At 44.0% G+C, this 20,193-nt stretch overlaps 1 protein-coding gene across 4 annotated transcripts in view; it reads right to left on the bottom strand.

The window, feature by feature from the left end:
* Positions 1-358: 358 nt before the first annotated feature.
* Positions 359-20,193, bottom strand: part of PARVG (parvin gamma) — a 35,810-nt gene continuing 15,975 nt past the window's right edge. For 2 of the 4 annotated variants that reach the window (XM_067558985.1, XM_067558987.1), the window contains 5 exons: positions 18,732-18,793; positions 18,565-18,633; positions 17,077-17,178; positions 2,363-2,435; positions 359-610 (listed from right to left, as the gene is read on the bottom strand). In XM_067558985.1, the coding sequence (XP_067415086.1) occupies positions 531-610; positions 2,363-2,435; positions 17,077-17,178; positions 18,565-18,633; positions 18,732-18,793 (386 nt within the window). In that variant the 3' untranslated portion in view covers positions 359-530. Of the gene's footprint in view, positions 611-2,362; positions 2,436-2,638; positions 3,091-17,076; positions 17,179-18,564; positions 18,634-18,731; positions 18,794-20,193 lie in introns of those variants that run through there. The other 2 variants (XM_067558989.1, XM_067558988.1) reach the window with 2 other exon arrangements.

Raw genomic sequence — 20,193 nt, 5'->3', positions numbered from 1 at the left:
ATTTTATGCCTTGCCAAATTTCATCCAGCTAGCCACTTTTTAAAATGATTATTCTCATCATCCTGCCTGAAAATGTAGTACAGGAGTCATTAATCTATGGGCTTCAAGCCCCCTTGGAGTGTCTCCAGGGCACCTCAGTCCAAATACAGGTGGGACGTTCTAAAAATGGACCTCCAGCTTCCTCTTTAGTAAAATTTGAAGCCAGGGGTGGGGGAAAGCACATTCATTAGTCTTTGCAGCATCTGGATCTTAGATGGAGCCAGGGGTGAATTTTGTGGCAAAATTCATAGCCAGGGAACAGAAGTATACACTGGGCTCTAAATACATGCACACACATACACACCTATATTATAAAAAGTCCAAGCCATACAAGTTCAGCTTTGCATGCATACACATTTGTATAAGCATTTTAATGCAACAAGCGTCATACACAGGGTGTCTGCACATGCAAAGTGGCAAACATACAGCTGAAGACTGAAAATTAAACCCATAATACACTAGCAAGAAAATGTAGTGCTTGGTTTCACTCTTCATGTTTCTTTGGTCTTGTATTTGGAATACAAGCAGTACAAAACCTGCAGTGTAGTCTTCATATCTCTGTTCACAATATCTGTGGATACACAAGAAAGAAAAAAGCCAGCTGGGAAACATTAGAAATCCTTAAAACAGATAGAAAGACTGTAAATGTCAAAGCATTGAAGGTAATCTTTCACTTTCCCCAAATTACAATGTAAACTTAGACTACCTAACTGCATCAAAAACCAAAACAGGAAATGTAGAGTTATCAGATCTTCTTGATTTCTTAAATGAGTTAGGAGAAGAAAATAGGTTCTTCACCACTTTACCACATTGGAATAAGGATCAGTAATATACAATAAGGAACAATTCTTCACAAGCAGACAGCAGAGTAGATAATTTAATAAGAATTTATGGCTGTATTTTTTGTGATGCTATTACAATATGAGTAGTAGCAGGCATTACCTTAACTCTTCCTTTCCTGGTTTTGTAATGTTTGCATTTTGTTCTGATGTGTGTATTTCCTGCTTTTTGGAGGTTGCAGTTTTCAGCTGCTGACTTCCATATCCTGAAAGTGAGGTACTGCTAAGCAACCTCAACTCATGTTTAACAAAGGTTTTTGCTAATTAATACAACAACTTATATGCAAACTAGTACTTCCTCCAAATGATGAGACATGGAGGACTCGATGTTCCTCTTAAAGTAGTGTAAATGTATGGCTGTACTATACTGTACATGGACCAGCAGTAGGCCCATTAGACTAGATTTTCAGCTTGTGTAAACAGTGCAGCTCCATTAAACACCAACAATCATCATCTTAGGATCTGGCCTATGTAGCTGTACATAAATGACACACAGATGTTGGAGTTTACATTTCCCACATTAATCAACAGGACATAATTCTCCACGTTTAGAGAAATGGATATCCAATGGTTTAAACCTACTCACAGAAAAGGTATATTTAATGTGGAGCCCAGAGGCTTTCACAGATTTTCCTTTCTCAGTTTAACTAGAATGGTTCACTAAACTCCAAGTTCCATACACAGGGCATAAAAGCACTGATTTGTCTCTGCACGCTCACAAATCACTTGCATTGACATTAATGACAGTTACGCCTGAGTAGAGCTAGTTGTAAAAAAAATCCAAAACAAAATGTTAATTTAAAAAAAAACAACCAAAAATTTTCATAATTCCCACAGCCTCCATTTTTTGATAGATGACCCCTCCACATGCTCATGTGTACATATACCCCATACTTGTTCATGAGTGGACTACTCAACCAGGAAAAAATGCAATTTTTAATACTGGAACAGCTTTCTGAAGAACATGGTGAAGTGCCCATCAGCTGACATATTTAAATAAAGACTTGAGGTCTGTCTAAAATATATGCTCTAGTTCAGCAACATGTTGTTGGGCCCAATGCAGAAATGATTGGGTGAAATTAGATGGTCTATATTATTCAGGAGGTTAAACTATATGATCATAATGGTTCCTTCTGGCTCTAAAAATCTACTAATCCATTCACATCCTGATACTGGCAAGGAGGCCCCAAAGACATCACACCTACTCCTAAATGGTAATTTCAACAACAACCACTGCTGTATCTTAGATCATTTCAGTCTTGCTTTAAATACCAAACTGTGGGTATTGTAACAACAGAACTTCTTTTTTTAGTGTAGACTAGATTGTTAAAATATGGGATATATACCGGAGATGTGTAGCAAAGGAAATGTTCTGAATATGTGGGTGTCATGTTGCAGAAGATTCTCTAGCTGATTATTTTAGCTTTTCATGAACCAGAGCAAGAATCATGCTCTTCCAGAAAAATTACTATGTTATGACTCACCCTCAGCATTGACAGGAAAATCTAGAACACCTCCATCTGTCAGCAAAGCCAATGCAAGGTTCACATTGTGAAGCTGTTAATCAGAAGATGAGATCAATGAAACAGAAAGTAAACTCTGGCCAAATGTATTTTCTGGGCAGCTGTAAATGTGAACATTGGGTAATGTTTTAACATATAAAGGTCTACATACATACTAAATATTACTGATAACATCATTGATGCCATACTTGAGAGTTTAAGCACACTTCTCGAAATCAAGTATTTTTCAATTCTTTTGTACTGCCTCTCTTGGCTGGTTGCCTCTTCCCATCAGGAAAACAACATTGCAGATGCATGCATTCATTCACTAGTGTCTGTAGATTTTTATTTATCTACAATTAAAATCCAGATCCCATTCGATTTTAATAATCTAAAGACAGGTTGCATATTTAGGTTCTGTTACAAGATTATTCCTTTAATGAAGTAAGAACAAAAACAAAATTTAAATTGTTTCCTCAGCCATTTTACTTGCTACTGATCAATTTATCCTTCAGGAAGTACCATGTATAATGTTGGCATGCTATACTTTTTTACCTCCCAATGCTAAGCACTTATGTCCAACCATGCATAAACTGAGCAAGAGCTGTATTTTATTCTGAACTAAAGTGATACCTTTATGTTTCACCTGGTTTTGTGATTTACAGACAACGACTCAGGGTTTGAAACTAGGTTTAAATTCTTCTCCAAATCTATGGCAGACAAGGAAAATGAAAGGATTATACAGAGCTACAAACTGTTTACCTTGGAATGAATAAATAAAATGATTGTTTAATGAAGTCACCAAGTGAGGAGGGTCATATATTCCCCTTAACAAGTTCATGAGACTTCCAAGCTAAGGTTGAATGCTGATCTTTTATATTCATCTTAAAACAGAGTATAGACATTTACTGCAGATAGGCAAACTAGTTTGGATAAAGTGAGGACATTCATTTTTCTGCACTTGCAGATGGAACCAGAAGCACTGGAATACTGTTCAGCATTTCCAGCCTGATAGGAAGTGGAAAATATGGAAAGTCTTGGATAAAACAAGGTTACTTACCAGTAACTGATGTTCTTCGAGATATGTTGCTCATGTCCATTCCACTATAGGTGTGTGTACACCTTCATGCACGGTTACCCGGAAATTTTTTCCCTTTAGCAGATCCCATAGGGTCGGCTCCAGCGCTCCCTAGAGCCCCGCACACATGCCACGGTATATGAGGTGCTGCCGGCCCTACACCCTCTCAGTCTCTTCTTTCTGCCAGCTCCGGCAGCGGGTACGGGCGGTGGGTTGTGGAATGGACATGAGCAACACATCTCGAAGAACATCAGTTACTGGTAAGTAACCTTGTTTTCTTCTTCGAGTGCTTACTCATGTCCATTCCACTATAGGTGACTAACAAGCAACACCTTGGAGGTGGGTCGGAGTTACCAGTGAGCTGCCCTCAGCACCACTCTGCCAAATCCCATGTCCACTCTTGCCTGCTGGATGATGGTGTAGTGAGACATGAAGGTATGCACCGACGACCAGATGGCAGCTTTGCAGATGTCCTGCAGAGGCACTCTCTCCAGGAAGGCTGTAGATGAAGCTTGGGGCTCTGGTTGAGTGCGCTGTGATGGTTCCCGGAAGCGGAACCTTCACCTGCTCATAGCAGAACTTGATGCATGATGTAATACACGAAGAGATGCGCTGGGTGGAGACAGATGAGCCTTTCATCCGGTCGGCCACTGCGACGAAGAGCTGCGTCGATTTCCGGAAAGGCTTTGTCCTGTCGATGTAGAAGGCCAGGGCCTGTCTCACGTTCAGCGAATGCCACCTCCTTTCCTCCTCCAAATCATGAGGTTTAGGAAAAAACACAGGTAGAAAAAGGTCTTGATTACAATGAAATTGGGAAACAACCTTGGGCAGGAAGGCTGGATGTGGCCTCAGCTGAACCTTGTTCTTATAGAATACTGTATAAGGGGGCTCCGAGGTCAAGGCCCTAATCTCAGAGACCCTCCTGGCTGAGGTAATGGCCACCAGAAAGGCTACCTTCCATGAAAGCATGAGCAGAGGGCATGAAGCCATGGGTTCAAAGGGGGCCCTGTGAGTCTCGAGAGGACCAGGTTGAGATCCCAGGGAGGCACTGGGACACTGGGTCACAGACCTGCGGATAAAGCTTCTCCACCCCTTTGAGGAACCTGACCGACATGGGATGGGAGAACAGTGATCTCCCTTCTAGTGGCTGATGGGAGGCCAAAATGGCCATCAAGTGCACCTTCAACAAGGCCAGCGCCAGACCCTGGAGCTTTAGCTGTAGCAGGTACTCTAGGATCACCTGTGTAGGCAAAAGGCTGGGCAGAATACCCTGGGACTCCGCCCAACAGATAAACCGCCTCCACTTAGCCCGATACACGACTTGTGTAGAAGGCTTCCTGCTGCCAAGCAGGACTTGTTGGACCTGCATCAAGCAGGCTCTTTCTCCCTCCATCAGTCACAGAGCCTCCAGGCCATGCGGTGCAGGGAATCCAGGTCCAGGTGCAACAGGAGACTGTAGTCCTGGGATAGAAGGTCGTGCCACCTTGGAAGCTCCAGAGGTGAGGTGATCGAAAGGTCCAGCAGCATGCTGAACCAGTGCTGTCTCAGCCAGGCTGGAGCGATGAGTATAACATTCACCCTGTCCTTCTTTATTTTCAGCAGGATCTTGGGCAGGAGCGGAATGGGCGGGAACATGTACATGAGGGTCTCCTTCCAGTCCATGAGGAACGCATTGGAAATAGACTCGGTCTCGCGACCCCGGAGCAAGCAAAACCTCAGACACTTCGTGTTTCAGGCTGACGCAAATAGTCCAGTTGAGGAATGCCCCACTTCTGGAAGATCATAGCCACCACCACTGGGTGCAACGACCAGTTGTGGCGGGGTAGAAACGACCTGCTGAGGTGATCCGCCTCGTTGTTCCTCATTCCCGGGAGGTAAGAGGCAGTCAAGTGGAAGCCGTGCCTCATGGCAAAGTCCCACAGACGGATAGCTTACTCGCAGAGGGCTGAGGAGTGCGCTCCCCCCTGCCTGTTTATGTAAAATATGGTTGCAGTGTTGTCCGTCAGCACCTGCACCACTCTGCCTGTCAGGAATCGGAGGAACACCTTGCACGCTAGGGAAATGGCACTCTGCTCCTTCATGTTGATGTGCAGGTGCCTCTCCTCCCCCGACCAGAGCCCGTGAGTGCCTAGGCTTGCGCTGATGTGAGCTACCCATCCTACATCCGAAGCGTAGGAAATTAAGGTAACCAATGGGACCAGTTCCCTGAACGAAACACCTTTCATCACTGCCTGGAAGTCCATCACCAGTTTAGGCAGACTAAGATGGGCGGGGTAACTGTGATTACCCGGTGCAATGGGTGTCTGCTTGGAATATATACTGAAGCCAACCATGCCTGAAGCGGTCTCAGGCTCAGGCGAGCTAGTCTCACTACATACGTGCAGGCCAATATGTGGCCTAACAGCTGTAGGCAGTGCCTGGCTGTTGTCGTGGGGCATCGGTGCAGCTGGGAGATGACAGAGACTATTGCCTCGAAACGTGGCTGAGGCAGGAAGGCTCTGGCCTGGGAAGCATCCGGGGTTGCCCCAATGAACTCTATTCATTGCACTGGGGTTAGTGTGGACTTCTGCTCATTTATGAGCACTCCCAGCCTGCTGCACATGGAGCAAGTGAGGGTCATGCTTTTCTGCATTTAGGACCTGGACCTGCCCAATCATCTAGGTAAGGAAAAATTTGCACACCCTTTCATCTCAGGTGGGCAGCCACTACCACCATGCACTTGGTAAACACCCTTGGAGCCGAAGATAGGCCAAAGGGTAGGGCTGTAAACTGGTAGTGGGAGCCAGCCACCGTGAAATGGAGAAAACACCTGTGGCTCGGGAGGATAGACACATGAAAGTATGTGTCCTTGAAATCGAGGGCAGCATACCAGTCTCCTGGATCCAGGGAAGGGATTATGGAGACTAGGGAGACCATGCAAAACCTGAGTCGTTTGACATATTTGTTTAGACAACGCAGGTCTAATATGGGTCTCAGGCCCTCCTTTGCCTTGGGGATGAGGAAGTACCTCGAATAGAACCCCTTCCCTCTTCTGCCTTGAGGGACCATTTCCACTGCTCCCAGGCTGAGGAGGGTGTCCACCTTCTGCAAGAGGTGTTGCTCATGAGAGGGGTCCCTGAAGAGGGACGGGGGGGGGGAAGATTGTTGGAGGAGGGTAGATGTAAACTGCAGGGCATAGTCCCCCAAGACTACCCCAAGGACCCAACGGTCCGAAGTGATTTTTGCCCATTTAGGATAGAAGGGCCTTAACCTGTTTAGGAAGGGGTGGAGCAGATCCAGGAGAGCAGTCCAGATGCCACCCTCGGGCGCACCATCAAAATTGTCTCCTTTGGTTGCCCAACCTCCTGGGGGGCCCCTGATGGGGGGCTGAGGATGAGCTGGGGCGCTGATTTCTTCTTCTAAACCCCCTATTCCTATCCCTGTTCATATATGGTTTGAGAGGCCTGGGAGGAGGCCTTGGTTGCTGCTGCGCCTGGGACTGTGACTGCCGCCTGGAAGACTGGGGCGTGTAAAGGTCCAGGAGCAAAGCGTGGCCCTGGAGTCCTTCAGACCGTGCAATTTTGCATCAGTCTGGCCTGAGAATAGAGCTGACGCATCAAAGGGGAGGTCCTGAATAGATTGTTGCACCTCCTGGGACAGGCCCAAGGATTGCAGCCACAAGCACCTTCTCATTACAGATGGCGGAAGGTATGGCCCTGCCCGCCGAGTCACCAGCATCATAGGACGTCTGGAGCACTGTCCTAGCTACTGCAGTTCCTTCCTCCACGACAGTGCTAAAGTTTGCAGCCTGGTCCTGGGGCAGGGCCTCAGCGAACCGCCTGGGTGAAATTATATCTGCCCAGAAGGGCCTGATGTTTGGCAATCCTGAACTGCAGGCTTGCCGTGGAATAAATCTTTCTCCCAAACAAGTCCAGCTTCTTATTGTCCTTGTTCTAGGGAGTCGACCCTGTCTGACCTTGCCTGTCTTGCTGATTAGCCACATCTACAACCAGGGTTCCCAGGGCGGGATGTGTGAACAAATACTCAAACCCCTCGGCCACCTTTGATGTAGGGGCGACCGAGGAAGGGGTTTGCCACAGAGCCTTTATAATCTTAAGCAGCCCTTCATGGACTGGGAGGGCCACTCGCACTGGGGCAGCCACCGCCAGCACATTAAAGAGGCTATCTGTGGCCTCTTTTAACTCCTTCACCTCTAGCCCCAAGTTGGAGGTCACACTCTTGAGCAGCTCCTGGTGCGCCCTGAAATCCTCCAGTGGTGCAGAGTGGTCCCGGGAGACTGCCTTGTCAGGTGAGGAGGAAGAGGACTGCAGAGGTGCAGCCTACAGGTGCACCCCCTCTCGGCGAAGGGTTGCACCCACTGAGATTCCCTCCAGGGGGTCCAATTCCTCAACCGAGGAGTGGTGCTATAGGATTTCTCCTGTGCCAGAGGCACGGACTGCACCCCTGACGACTTAATAGATTGGGGCCCCTGCCCCACCTGGATACCCCATGGGGCCCAGTAAGGCCATTGTTGTGGACACTGTCCCTGGGGCCAACCCGGGGCTGACTGTGCCACAGGCTCTGACATTCTGTTGGGGTGCTGGCTCGCCCAACGACTGTCCCTCCAGAGACCCCAAGTCATCGTCATAGTCAGAGGCCCTGAACCGGTGGTGCCGTGTTCGTCCTCGGTCCTGGGCACCTTTCCATGCCGGGGACTGCCCTCTCGATGCCTCCGACCTGGAGGACGATGAGGACTGCCTCCGTCGCCGCGAGCAGTGCCGACGAGTGGGGGTGCGCTCCAAAGAGCTAGAGGTACCGGAGCGTTGTCTTGGTACCAATGATTTCCGCTGCCGCTTGCCTCACAGCTCTGCAGACACCTTCAGTGACTGAGGTCAGCACCGTCCTGAACTCCTCGAAACCGAGCCAGACTCCAACAACCGGGTTCCACGCCGTGAACTCTGCAGTGCCGGGTCTTCCTCTGGCGACCAGGTTCCGTGTCGCCTCGGTGCGGGCGAACTCATCAGTGCCGGGTCCTCCGATGGCAATTGGGTTCTGCATCGTCTACGTACAGGCAAACTCCTCAGTGCCAGGGATCTGGAGCAGGAGCTGTCCAAGCGCCGCCTGGCAGACCTCGATCAGTGTCACCTCCTGGCATGCACTGCCTCCGGTGCCGGGGATTGACGTCGGCGCCGAGAGGGAGACTCCACATCTCGTGTCGGTGCAGGTCGGCTCGACGACGCTGACCTGGAGTGACTACAACGGGAGCGGCTCTGCTCTACCCTTGGACGCTGTCCGGCGGGAGATCTTCCTCCCCGTACCAGGGATCTCCACAGCCATTCAGGGGGACCCAATGCGGGTTTCCCCCATATCACCGGCCCTTTCTCCCTCGGCAGAGGGGGGAGCAGAGGTGGCGAAGGCAAGGCCAACAAGGCTCTTGTCGCCTGAAAAGCCTCCGGTGTCGACGGCATCAACAGGGCACTCTCCCACTCCCAGGAGTTGGGCGAGGCTCCCTGACTGGAGATGCAGGCACCTGAGAAGTCTCAACGGGCCAGGTCCAGTGCATCTCCATACTCGACCCTGCCCGTACCGACGTCTCAGGGGAGTGTCCACACTCCACGCACTGCTTCTTTCTCTTCGGTGCCCGCAACGTTGCGTGGTGCCAAGTCAAGGGCGGCGCCGACGGTGCGCTCTGTACCAAAGTCATGCTCAGTACCGAGGCAGAGCAGGTCAGCTCAGACGGCAGGCGGAGCACTGCCTCCATCAACAGGGCTTTCAACCAGATTTCTCAGTCCTTCTGAGTCCTCGGTTTGAAAGCCCTGCAGATCTTGCACTTCTCTTTTCTGTGGGCTTTCCCCAAGCACTTAAGGCAGCAGTCATGGGGGTCACTGAGCGGGAAGACCTTCCCGCAGGAGGCACACAGCTTGAAGCCCAGTAACCGGGGCATGGCCCGGATGCTTAAAGTCCCCGCAGGGACTTGCCTCATCTCTAACTACTCTTAACAACACTTAGCAACTACTTAACTAAATAGAAGTAACTTAGAATATCAAACAAGTCCAAACAAGGAGATTAGTACTTGCTGAGAGCCAGGCTAATACCAGCAACCATCACGGGCAGAAAGAAGGAACTGAGGGGGCGTAGGGCCGGCAGTGTCTCATATACCGCAGCATCTGTGTGGGGATCCGGGGGGCGCCAGAGCTGGCCCTACGGGGTCTGCTAAAGGGAAAAAAGTTCTGGGTAACCATGCACAGAGACGTGCACACACCTATAGTGGAAAGGACATGAGCAAGCACTCAAAAAAGAAGTCTATTCTAGTGGTTATAGACTCTTCTGCCCCATGCCATTAGCTTGTCTTTGTCCCCATCTCTTCCTCTCCATCATTTCAAATATCCTCTTTCCTGCCTGAAAACAGAAGGGAGTTCATGTTCATGAAGTGCAAGTTAGTGGCTCTGCTGGAGGAAAAAGATTCTTGGATTGGAGGGGCAAATAGAGATGCTCCTGAGAATCAGAGAAGCTGAGTAGTTCCTAAATAGCCCAGTTCAGGAAACACCATTACCCCAGGTTCAACGGAAAATGGAGCTGGTCACCAAGAAATGAAAGAGAGAGGACATCATAGAGGAGGCCTGGCAATTTGTAACCACCAAAGGCAGGATGTCATGGCCAAGCTTGCTTGCAAAGAGTTCTCCAACTGTCCAAGGAAGACAGATGATCCTTGCTGGAGATTCATACTCAGAATAATCAAAAGAGCATTCTGCAAGGGACAGGCAGACAAAAGGACAGTGTACTGAGTTCCCAGAGACAAGACATGAGACACCACTCTAAGACTGGATAGGCTTCTGAAGTCAACAGGCAAGGATCCACAGGTGATGGTGCATATTGGCACTAATGACACTGTGTTGTGGGATATTTGGCAGATAGTAGATTACTTCAGAAAACTCAGAAGTGTTCTGAAGATGAAAATTGTCCAAGCAATCTTCTCTGGGACCCTTTCCATCCCACAAGTCAAGGAAGGCAGAAGATTCTGGAAGTGAATTGATGGTTAGGTAAGTGGTATAAGGGATTGTTTTTGTGGAACATCCACCTTCTGTGGGGACAGAAGATTGAATGGCCTCCACCTCAGTAGTAGGAAAACCAATCACCTTGGGTACAGACAGGCTAGAGTAGTCAGGAGGGGGCTAAAATAATAGCAAAGGGGGGGAGGGATAAAAAGAGGGAAGATATAAGCATTCAGCACAACATTGAGATGTTGAGAACAAAATTAATCAAGGAACCAAAGGACATGAAGAAAAGAAATTACTGAATTGCCTATACACTAATGCTAGGAGCCTGGGTAACAAACAAGAAGAATTGGAATTGCTCATTTATGAGCATAGATTTGATTTAATTGGCATGACTGAAAGATGATTCTCACTATTGGAATGTTAAAATCAATGGTTATAACCTATTTAGGAAGGATCAAGTAGAGACAAGTGGAGGGAGGTGGGACTCTATGTCAAAAATGGCATTATTTGTTTCCGAGTTCTTGATAACTTAGAAGAAAAAATTATCTTGAATTCTTATGAATCAATGTCCTAATAGATAAAACACACAGATGGGGCACTAGTTGGTGTCTGCTATAGACCATCAAATCAATCAGGAACAGGATAACCACCTCTTTGTGCACCTATCTATAATATGTAGGAAAATAAGCTGCATGATCATGAGAGACATATGCTGGAGATCTCATGCTGCCAGTAATAAAACATCCCCGGAATTTCTAAACATTATAGATGACAATTTCCTAACACAGAAAGTGTTGCAGCCTCCACAGGCAAATTCTTTATTAGACTGTCTCCTAAGAGATAAAGAGGAACTGATCAAAGAATTAAAAATTAATTGTAGCTTAGGTACAAGTGATGATGACTTGCAAGCAAAATAAAGTCCCGACCAGTAATACTCTGGTTCTTTAATGGGGCCAATTTCACAAAGCTGAAAATAATTATGAGCCAAATCAGCTAGAAGGAAGAATTTAATCAGAAAAACGTAAATGATAATTGGGAATCATTTAAGAATATCTTACTAGGTGCCACAATCCCACAATTGAAGAACAAGGCTGTGCTGGTTAAAAACATGACCTGGTTTAGAGAGGAAGTGAAGGCAGCTATAATATATATATATATATGCTTTTCTTATCACTTTTCTACAATTCCTAACTTCAGATTTATATTCATTATTATCACCTTCCCATTTCTTCCATATAAATCTGAAGTTAGGAATTGTAGAAAAGTGATAAGAAAAGCAAAGGGACACAAGGAAAAATCTATGGCCAGCAGGTTAAGGACAATAAAAAGAAATTTAAAAAAAAATATTAGAAACAAATAGAATGCTGACAATGGTATTGGTCCACTGCTAGATGGGAATGGTAGAATTATCCATAACAATGCAGAAAAGGCAGAAGAGTTCAATAAATATTTCTATGCTGTATATGGGAGGGAAAAACAGATGATATAGTCTCTTCATATGGTGAAGATAACACTCTTTCCATTCCATTAGTTTCTCTGGAGGATGTTAAACAGAATCTACTAAAATTAGACATTTTGAAATCAGCAGGTCCAGATAACTTGCATCCAATAATTGTAAAAGACTTGGCTGAGTAGCTCACTGGACCATTCATGTTAATTTTCAGTAAGTCTTGGAGCCCTGGGAAAGTTTTCAGAAAACTGAAAGAAAGCTAATGTAGTGCCAATTTTTTTAAAAGTGTAAACAGGACGACGCTGGTAATTATAGGTCTGTCAGCCTGACATCTATCCCAGTCAAGATAACGGAGCAGCTGATATACGATCGATTAATAAAGAATTAAAGGAGGGTAAAGTAATTAATGCAAATCAGTGTGGGTTTGTGGAAAATAGATCCTGTCAAACTAACTTGATATCTTTTTTAGTTGAGATTACAAATTTGGTTGTTAAAGGTAATGATGTTGACATAAGTATACTTTGACTTGGTACCACATGACATTTTGATTAAAAACTAGAATTATATAAATTAACATGGCACACATTAAATGGATTCAAAACTGGCTAACAAATAGGTCTCAAAATGTAACTGTAAATGGGGAATCATCATTGAGGGGGGGTGTTTCCAGTGGGCCCCACAGAGATAGGTTCTTGGCCCTACGCTATTTAACATTTTTCTCAATGACCTGGAAGAAACCATAAGATCATCACTGATGAAGTTTGCAGTGACACAAAAATGTCAGTAATGAAGAGTGGTCAGTAATGAAGAGAATAGGTCACTGATTCAGAGAAAACTGCATTGTTTGGTAAAGTGGACACAAACAACATGCATTTAATACGGCTAAATGTAAATGTGTACATCTAGGAGAAAAGAATGTAGGCCATGCTTACATGATGTAGGACTCTGTCCAGGGAAGCAGTGATTCTGAAAAGGATTTGAGGGTCATGGTGGATTATCAGCTGAATACAAGCTCCCAGAATGACGCTGTGTCCAAAGAACTAATGTGATCCTTGGATGCATAAATAGAGGACTCTCAAGTAGGAGTAGAGAGAGGTTATTTTACCTTTGTATTTGGCACTGATGTGACCATTGCTGGAAAATTGTGTCCAGTTCTGGTGCCCACAATTCAAGAAGGAAGCAGATAAATTGGTGAGAGTTCAAAGAACAGCCACAAGAATGATTAAAGGATTAGAATACCTGTCTTATGGTGACAGACTCATAGAACTCAATCTATTTAGCTTAATAAAAAGAAGGTTAAGGGTGACTTGATTAGCATCTATAAGTACCTACATGGGGAACAAATATTTAATAATAGACTCCTAAATCTAGCAGAGAAAGGTATAACACGATCCAATTACTGGAAGTTGAAGTTAGACAGATTCAGACTGGAAATAAGACGTAAATGTTTAACAGAAAGGGTAATTAACCATTAGAAAAATTTTACCAAAAGTCGTGATGGATTCTCCATCATTGACAATTTTTAAATCAAGATTGGATGTTTTTCTAAAACAGTGGTTTTCAACCTTTTTTCATGGGCGGACCCCCTAAAAATTTTTGAATGGCAGTTCAGACCACTTTGGAAATCTTAGATATAGTCTGCAGACCACATTTTGAAAACCACTGCTCTAAAAGATATACTCTATGAATTATTCAGGGGAAGTACTATGGTCTGTGTTATACAGGTCAGATTTGATGATCACAATAGTCCTTTCTGGCCTTGAAATCTATGAACCATCCTCCATCCCAATTCTCACAGACTTATAGACTTTAACATCAGAAGGGATTATCTTGATCAGCCTCCTGCACATTGCAGACCACAGAACTTCACCCACGCACTTCTGAAATTGACCCTGACATCTAGCTGAGTTACTGAAGTCCTCAAATCATGATATAAAGACTTCAAGTTACAGAGAATTCATCATTTACACTAATTTAAACTTGCAAGTGACCCATGACCCAGGCTGAAGAAGAAGGCGAAAACCCTGCAGGGTTTCTGCCAATCTGACCCGGGGGAAAATTCCTTCCTGACCCCAGATTTGATGATCAGTTAGACCCTGAACAAGTGGGCAAGACCCACCAGGCAGATACCTGGGAAATAATTCTCTGAAGTAACTCAGAGCCCTCCCCATCTAGTGTCCCATCACTGGCCATTGCAGATCTTTGCTACTAGCAGTCGCAGATCAGCTGCATGCCATTGTAGGCAGTCTCATCATACCATCCCTCCATAAACTTATCAAGCTTTTCTTGAAGCCAGCTAGGTTTTTTGCCCCACTGCTCCCCTTGGAAGGCTGTTCCAGAACTTCACTCCTCTGATAGTTAGAAACCTTCATCTAACTTTGAGCCTAAACTTCCTGATGGCCAGTTTATATCCATTAGTTCTTGTGTCCACATTGGTGCTGAACTTAAATAACTCCTCTCCCTCCCTGGTATTTATCCCTCTGATATATTTATAGAGAGTAATCATTCAAGCTACCCTTTCCCTGACTCCTCTGCTCCTGCTCATCCTCTGGTTCCTGAATCCCTCCCTTTCCTCATTCCCCCTAGGGTGACTTGACATCCCAATAGTAGGGGTTCTGCCTCATATACGCAACTATACCCCTCCCGCCCAAAAAATGTGTCCCAATTTTTCACCCTTGCTATCTGGTCACCCTGACTCCTACTGTGGCTGCTTACTCCTTTTCCTCCACACTGCCTAGGCCCAGCAGCTGGGAACATTGAGAGAACAAGAGAGACTGACTCCAGTGTTCAACCCCACAATAGCCCCCAACTACTGGGAGGAGCAACTGCCAGGCAAGTCTTGTGCATCCTTGCAGCTCAGGGCTTGGAACATACTTGGCTGCTCTGGGAGGATGGTGCATGCACAGTCCTGTCACCCACAGGAGCAGTGAGAGGACGGAGCATGCTCAGTGCAGACAGAATCTTCAGGGAATTTAGCTGCCAAACTCAAACAACTCTCTACTGACCATGTACCAATTGAGCGGCTTAAAACTTGGCCAGATATGGGCAGTTTTTCACAGGAATGGCAAAGACACAAGACATCCCCTGCTCCCAAGAACATAGGAGCTAGGACTTCTCAGCAAATCAGTTGTGAAGATGTTTTTAACATTGACAAAACAATATATTTCCCCCTAACCTCATTCTCAGAAACAGGTGAACTGTTTTAGCTGTGTGTGTGTGTGTTGGGGGGGGATTCACCCTGAGGCAGATATCTTGCCTGGAAAAGTACTGCCCAAATGGTTGAAGTTTGGCAAAGTTATGATCCACTGAGAACAAGGACTTATAATGGGATTTATGTGAAGTATCAAGGCAACTTTAACTATAGGTGGCCCTACCAGCTCCACCTCTAATAAAGGACAGGGAGGAAGAGATAGTATCATCCTCTGATATCAAAGGGAGGATGGTGAAGCAAAAGATCAGAGACCGCTCCATCCACTGATGCCACAGGGTGAGCAGGAGGTAGATGATAAGTGCATCCACTGATGCCCTGATGAGGAGATCTCTAAGAGGGAGAGTTCCGTCCTTTGCTGAGAAAGGTCCTGCCACCACCACATTTGATTTCTTTTGAAATTTACATACAATATTCTAAACTGCTTAATATAGCTTTTGCTTTATTTTTCCGTGTTTTCCCCAACACTAGCATCTATTCCAATTTCCTCTGCCCAGGATACATAAACTGTATGTACTGGCTTTGAACTATCAGCTTTCAGCTTGAGTGAAAGACGAAATGCCATAATGTTCCTGAAGGTATGGCTGGTTGTCACCACTTTTATAACAGGAATGTCATGTTTTAAATCTCAGACGAGTTCTGCAGTGAAGGCTACATTGTCATGTTCTACTGTAGCAATTAATGTCTAAAATGTGGGAGAGTTAGAATACACAAGGGAATTCGGGGAAGTGTTTTAAATTGAAATAAAGTCTCTGAGCTACAGTAGTTAGCTTTTTATATTGCTTGGTGTATATAGACATGAAAAAACTAAGTAAATAATGCTTTGACCAAAAGTTCAATAATATGTCTAGTACCTAAGATTAACTTTGCTAAAATGAAAATTCTTGAGATGTACGGTATCACAGCAGAGTGCTTCACACCCCAATGGATTCCTCTCTGAAAGTAAATGGGCAGAGTCTAGGACGGGGAGTCAGTAGTTAACGATTCTAATCCCAACTCTCTACCACTATCTTATTCTGTAATTTATCTCTGAAAAATAGAGATATCTACCTTCCTCACCAGAAAGTTTTATAGCCATCATTGACTAACAGAGCTGGTCAAAAGAATGGAAATTCTTTCCTACAAAACTTTTGGAACAAACCAGAAACATTTTTATTTGTTCAAATTTTTTCATGGGATTTACTGATTTTTTTTATTCTAGAATTATATGAAATTAAAATGTTTTGTTCCCAATTTAATGGAATCAGAGCCAAAAAAAAAAAAAAATAGTGAGGAAGGGAGGTTGAAAATGAAAAATTTTCATTTTGATTCAATTCAAATATTCCTCCCACCCCCGAAGTCTAAACAGCGAGTTTTAAAACAGGGTCAGTATTTGACAGGCTGTATACACAAGGCTCTCAGCTTTGCTAACAGAGGTTCAAGTGAACTGATGTTAGCAATAGCAGGAAACTTTTAGAAAAGTCACCTAGCATATGTGGGGCTTTAGAGATGGTTCTATCAGGTCATGGTTGAGGTACATTTGTGGGACAATGTGAGGGAGTCTTCCTGGCCCTTAGCCCTGCTGGGTCACCTATGTAGCTAAATGGAAGAAGCAATTTCTAGGGCTGTTGGTCTAACATTACATTCACATTCACACCCACACTGCACACTTATGTTTATTTAAAGTACTTGGAATTCACTACATTGATCTGGTTAACAAATGCAAATAATGATTGCTTTCATTTGTAGGGTCATGGTAGATTTCAGTATAGCCTTTGAGGCAGGGACCTGTTTTTTGTTGTTGTTTTTTTAAATCAATTTATAAAATGCTTAGAGCACTCTTGTATGTTGTATAAGGCTGTTATCCTGAAAACACTTGTTCATATAATTAATTTTACACATTGTAAATAATCTCAGTGATTTCAATGTAGCTATTCATGTACATAAAGCATGTGTATAAAGCATTTGTCGGATCAGGGCCTAAGTAAAGAAATAATAGCCTACCATTTCTGTATCACAGCATGGAGTCAGGAAGAATTCTCTTAAATTCAGGAAATACCCCTCAAGTTGTCCAATTAACAAAAGCAAGATAACTCCATCTGCAAACTATAAGAAGAATGACCTGAGCATTATTTATTAAATTGGCTTTTACCAAAGCCAGAAAAAAAAAAAGATACAAAGCGTTTTACTCAAACAGATTAATGTTGTTCTATGGCAAGAGGAATTGAAAATATACATTATTAATCATACAATCTAGTGACTTATTTCCTTGACCTCTGATTTATACACAGAAAGTCATTTCTATCTATATAAGGCTCAAATTCCTATTAGGAATGTAACACTGTATAGAGGATAGCAATACAAATTACCTTTTTGAAATGTCCTACATTTGAAGAGATTTCAAACAAAAATAAACAAATATATATCACTACATAAAAGGGAATTCCATCCAGGATTCCTGATAGCAACCCCTCTAAAACTCCATTCTCAGTGGTTGATGGTCCAGTCTCCAGTCATACAATGCAAGCCACTGGAATTATTATTGTACCAAAGATTTTCATGGTTAGAATGAAGTTGGAGGCTAGATTTTCCCTCAACCCTTGCATGTGCATGTGAAGAAGGAAAAGAGTACAAGGAACTTCCCCATCCCAATCTGCTCCAACTTGTTCACCCTACTTAGGGGCATGGGAGAATCACAATCCCTTCACTCTTGCAAGAACAAGAACTGTTTCCCTCCCACTCATGTGCCCCAAGAGGTGCCAGTTGCATCGAAGGGAGGTGGGAGGAGGCAGAGCTATAGTTCCACACCTCCTCACTGGAGTGAGCAGGCTGCACTCATTTTCACAGATGGTGCAGTGTGAACTCTTCCTTGTGCTCTGTGAGGAATTGTGTCTGATGAGGTGCAATCCCTCTTGGAACTCTTCCAGTGGTGGTGGCTCCACATTGTCCACAGAGCAGGCCTATGCCTCTAGAACAATCATGCCCTATAAATTAAGGCCTAAATTTTCAAGTATCTAGTGATTTTGGGTGCCCACCTTCAGGCACCTTAAAGGGGGCTGATTTTCAGAGGGCAGATGTTCAACACTTGGTGAAAACCAGGCCTCTCTACCATATCTTAAATTGGGCGCTCAAAAATCACTAGCCACTATTGACAATTTAGGCCTATGGGCCTAATTTTCAAAGGTGCTGAGCACCCACATTTCAAAATTAAGTCATTGTATGGAATACCTTCCCCTGGTTGTAGTCATATAAACTCAAGATCTATATGATTACAAGCAGGGAATGGTACTACATACAAACCACTTATTTTCAATTACTTATCATAATGGCATTAAAAATCCTCCCAAATTGACACTTGATATGCTTGACCTCAGGCTAGGAATGAATTTATGTATTTGCCAAGTTTAAAAGAGAAACATAGGGATTTTGGAGGTGACAGAGAACATTAACATAACTGACAGACATGTTAACATACAGCTCAAAGCGTTCTACCTGAGAGTCAGCATCATTCACATATAATCCTAATTTTCCGACATGCTTGTTGACAAAATGTAAAAACACCTAAAGAATGGAGGGGAAAAAAACAAAATTTTCAGAGACTGCATTAATTATATCTTATAATGCAAATGTCCAGGTCTGTTTAAAATGTAAAAAGTTACCTCTTTCACAGCATCCAGTTTTTCCGGTACATGTGTGAATAATTCCTCAAAGGCATCCGCTTCTACAGCAAAATATTCAATAAATGTGAATTAGGATTATCTGGAGTAACTGCCAGACCGGTGGTTAAAATAAATTAAACCAGGAAGAGGAACCCTCAATACATAAAACAAGGAGAAGTCGAGTTGTGGGAGACCTCTGCTCCCCAATATTCTCTCCCCCACTGCAGATGAGAGAAGGGGGAGTTGTGCATGCCCTTACTTTAATTCCTTTGTCAGACAAAATAGTTTGCTTTAGTCAGCTTCCGTAATGTTCACAGGCATGGGTTCTCATAGTTTGTGCTGCCACTAACATGAGCCCGAGGCAAGCTGAAGTTCCCTGGGTTCTATAGTTCATCTCTTTTCATTTGCACTCCTTAACCCTGAACATCAGGAATAAAAATCAGTAGAAAATAAGGAGCGTATATTACCATCCTTCAGTACCTGACATTTCCATTGGCATCACTGGGAATTTTCCACAAAAACTGGGGGTGGAGAATGGTCCTAAATTCAGTGATAGAAATATTTGCCCATAATTCTAAATCCATAGATTTTTAAGGTCAGAAGGGACCATTACAGTCATCTAGTCTGACCTCCTGCTTAACACAGGCCATAGAACCTCATCCAGTAATTTCTAGTAGAAATTACATGAGAACTAGGCCTGGAAATTGGAATGAAATTTGGACATTTTAAATGAAAAATGGAAATGAAACGTTTGTGAATTCCCATCCTGATTTTCTAACCAGCTCTAATGGGACCTGTGCATGTCTCCTCCCAGTGACCCATGCACAAAATTGCTTTTGCCTCAGATGAACGAAGTTCTCCAACTCCATTAACATCCAGGGCATTATGCCAGTGTAACTAAGAGGAGACTTTGGCTTCTATGGTGTGGGAATTGAATTCAGCTTTTATTTAGGAGACAAAATACTCATCAAAATTAGCAACTATATTATATAAAAAGTCTCCAGTATTGAGAAAGTGCCACTGGGTTTCATTCTCCCTATTAAATTGTTGGTTCAGTATTGTTAGGAAACAAACAAAGTTCACAATAAATCAATAGCTGGACTGTGTTTAAATCCTACAGCATTGTCACAAATCAGAGAGCCTTCTGGAGCTGAGCTTTCTGGTTTTCTTCCTTTATTTAAGCCAGGTTTTGTTTTGTGTTTTTAAATAGATGAAGACTGAAGAGTGAATTTTAAGATTTCTTCCTTTGACAGATTAACACACAGACGCAGACACAGACATTTAATTTTTCTGCATTGTCTCAGTTTATAAATAAAGACCACTTAATGGAATAACTGATAACAAAATACATGTTCCATTAAATACTTTGTCTCTGCACTAGCTGTAACTGGGCATATGAATTGCACATAAGAGAATTAAAATAGCCCCATTTATTCATTGAAGGTGAAATTTACTCCTTTGC

The sequence above is a fragment of the Emydura macquarii genome, unplaced genomic scaffold (assembly GCF_026122565.2).
Source record: "Emydura macquarii macquarii isolate MOO-44397 ecotype Brisbane River unplaced genomic scaffold, CSIRO-AGI_Emac_v2 contig_2205, whole genome shotgun sequence".
NCBI classification, from domain to species: domain Eukaryota; kingdom Metazoa; phylum Chordata; order Testudines; family Chelidae; genus Emydura; species Emydura macquarii.
This window is presented reverse-complemented; position numbering and strand designations above follow the sequence as displayed.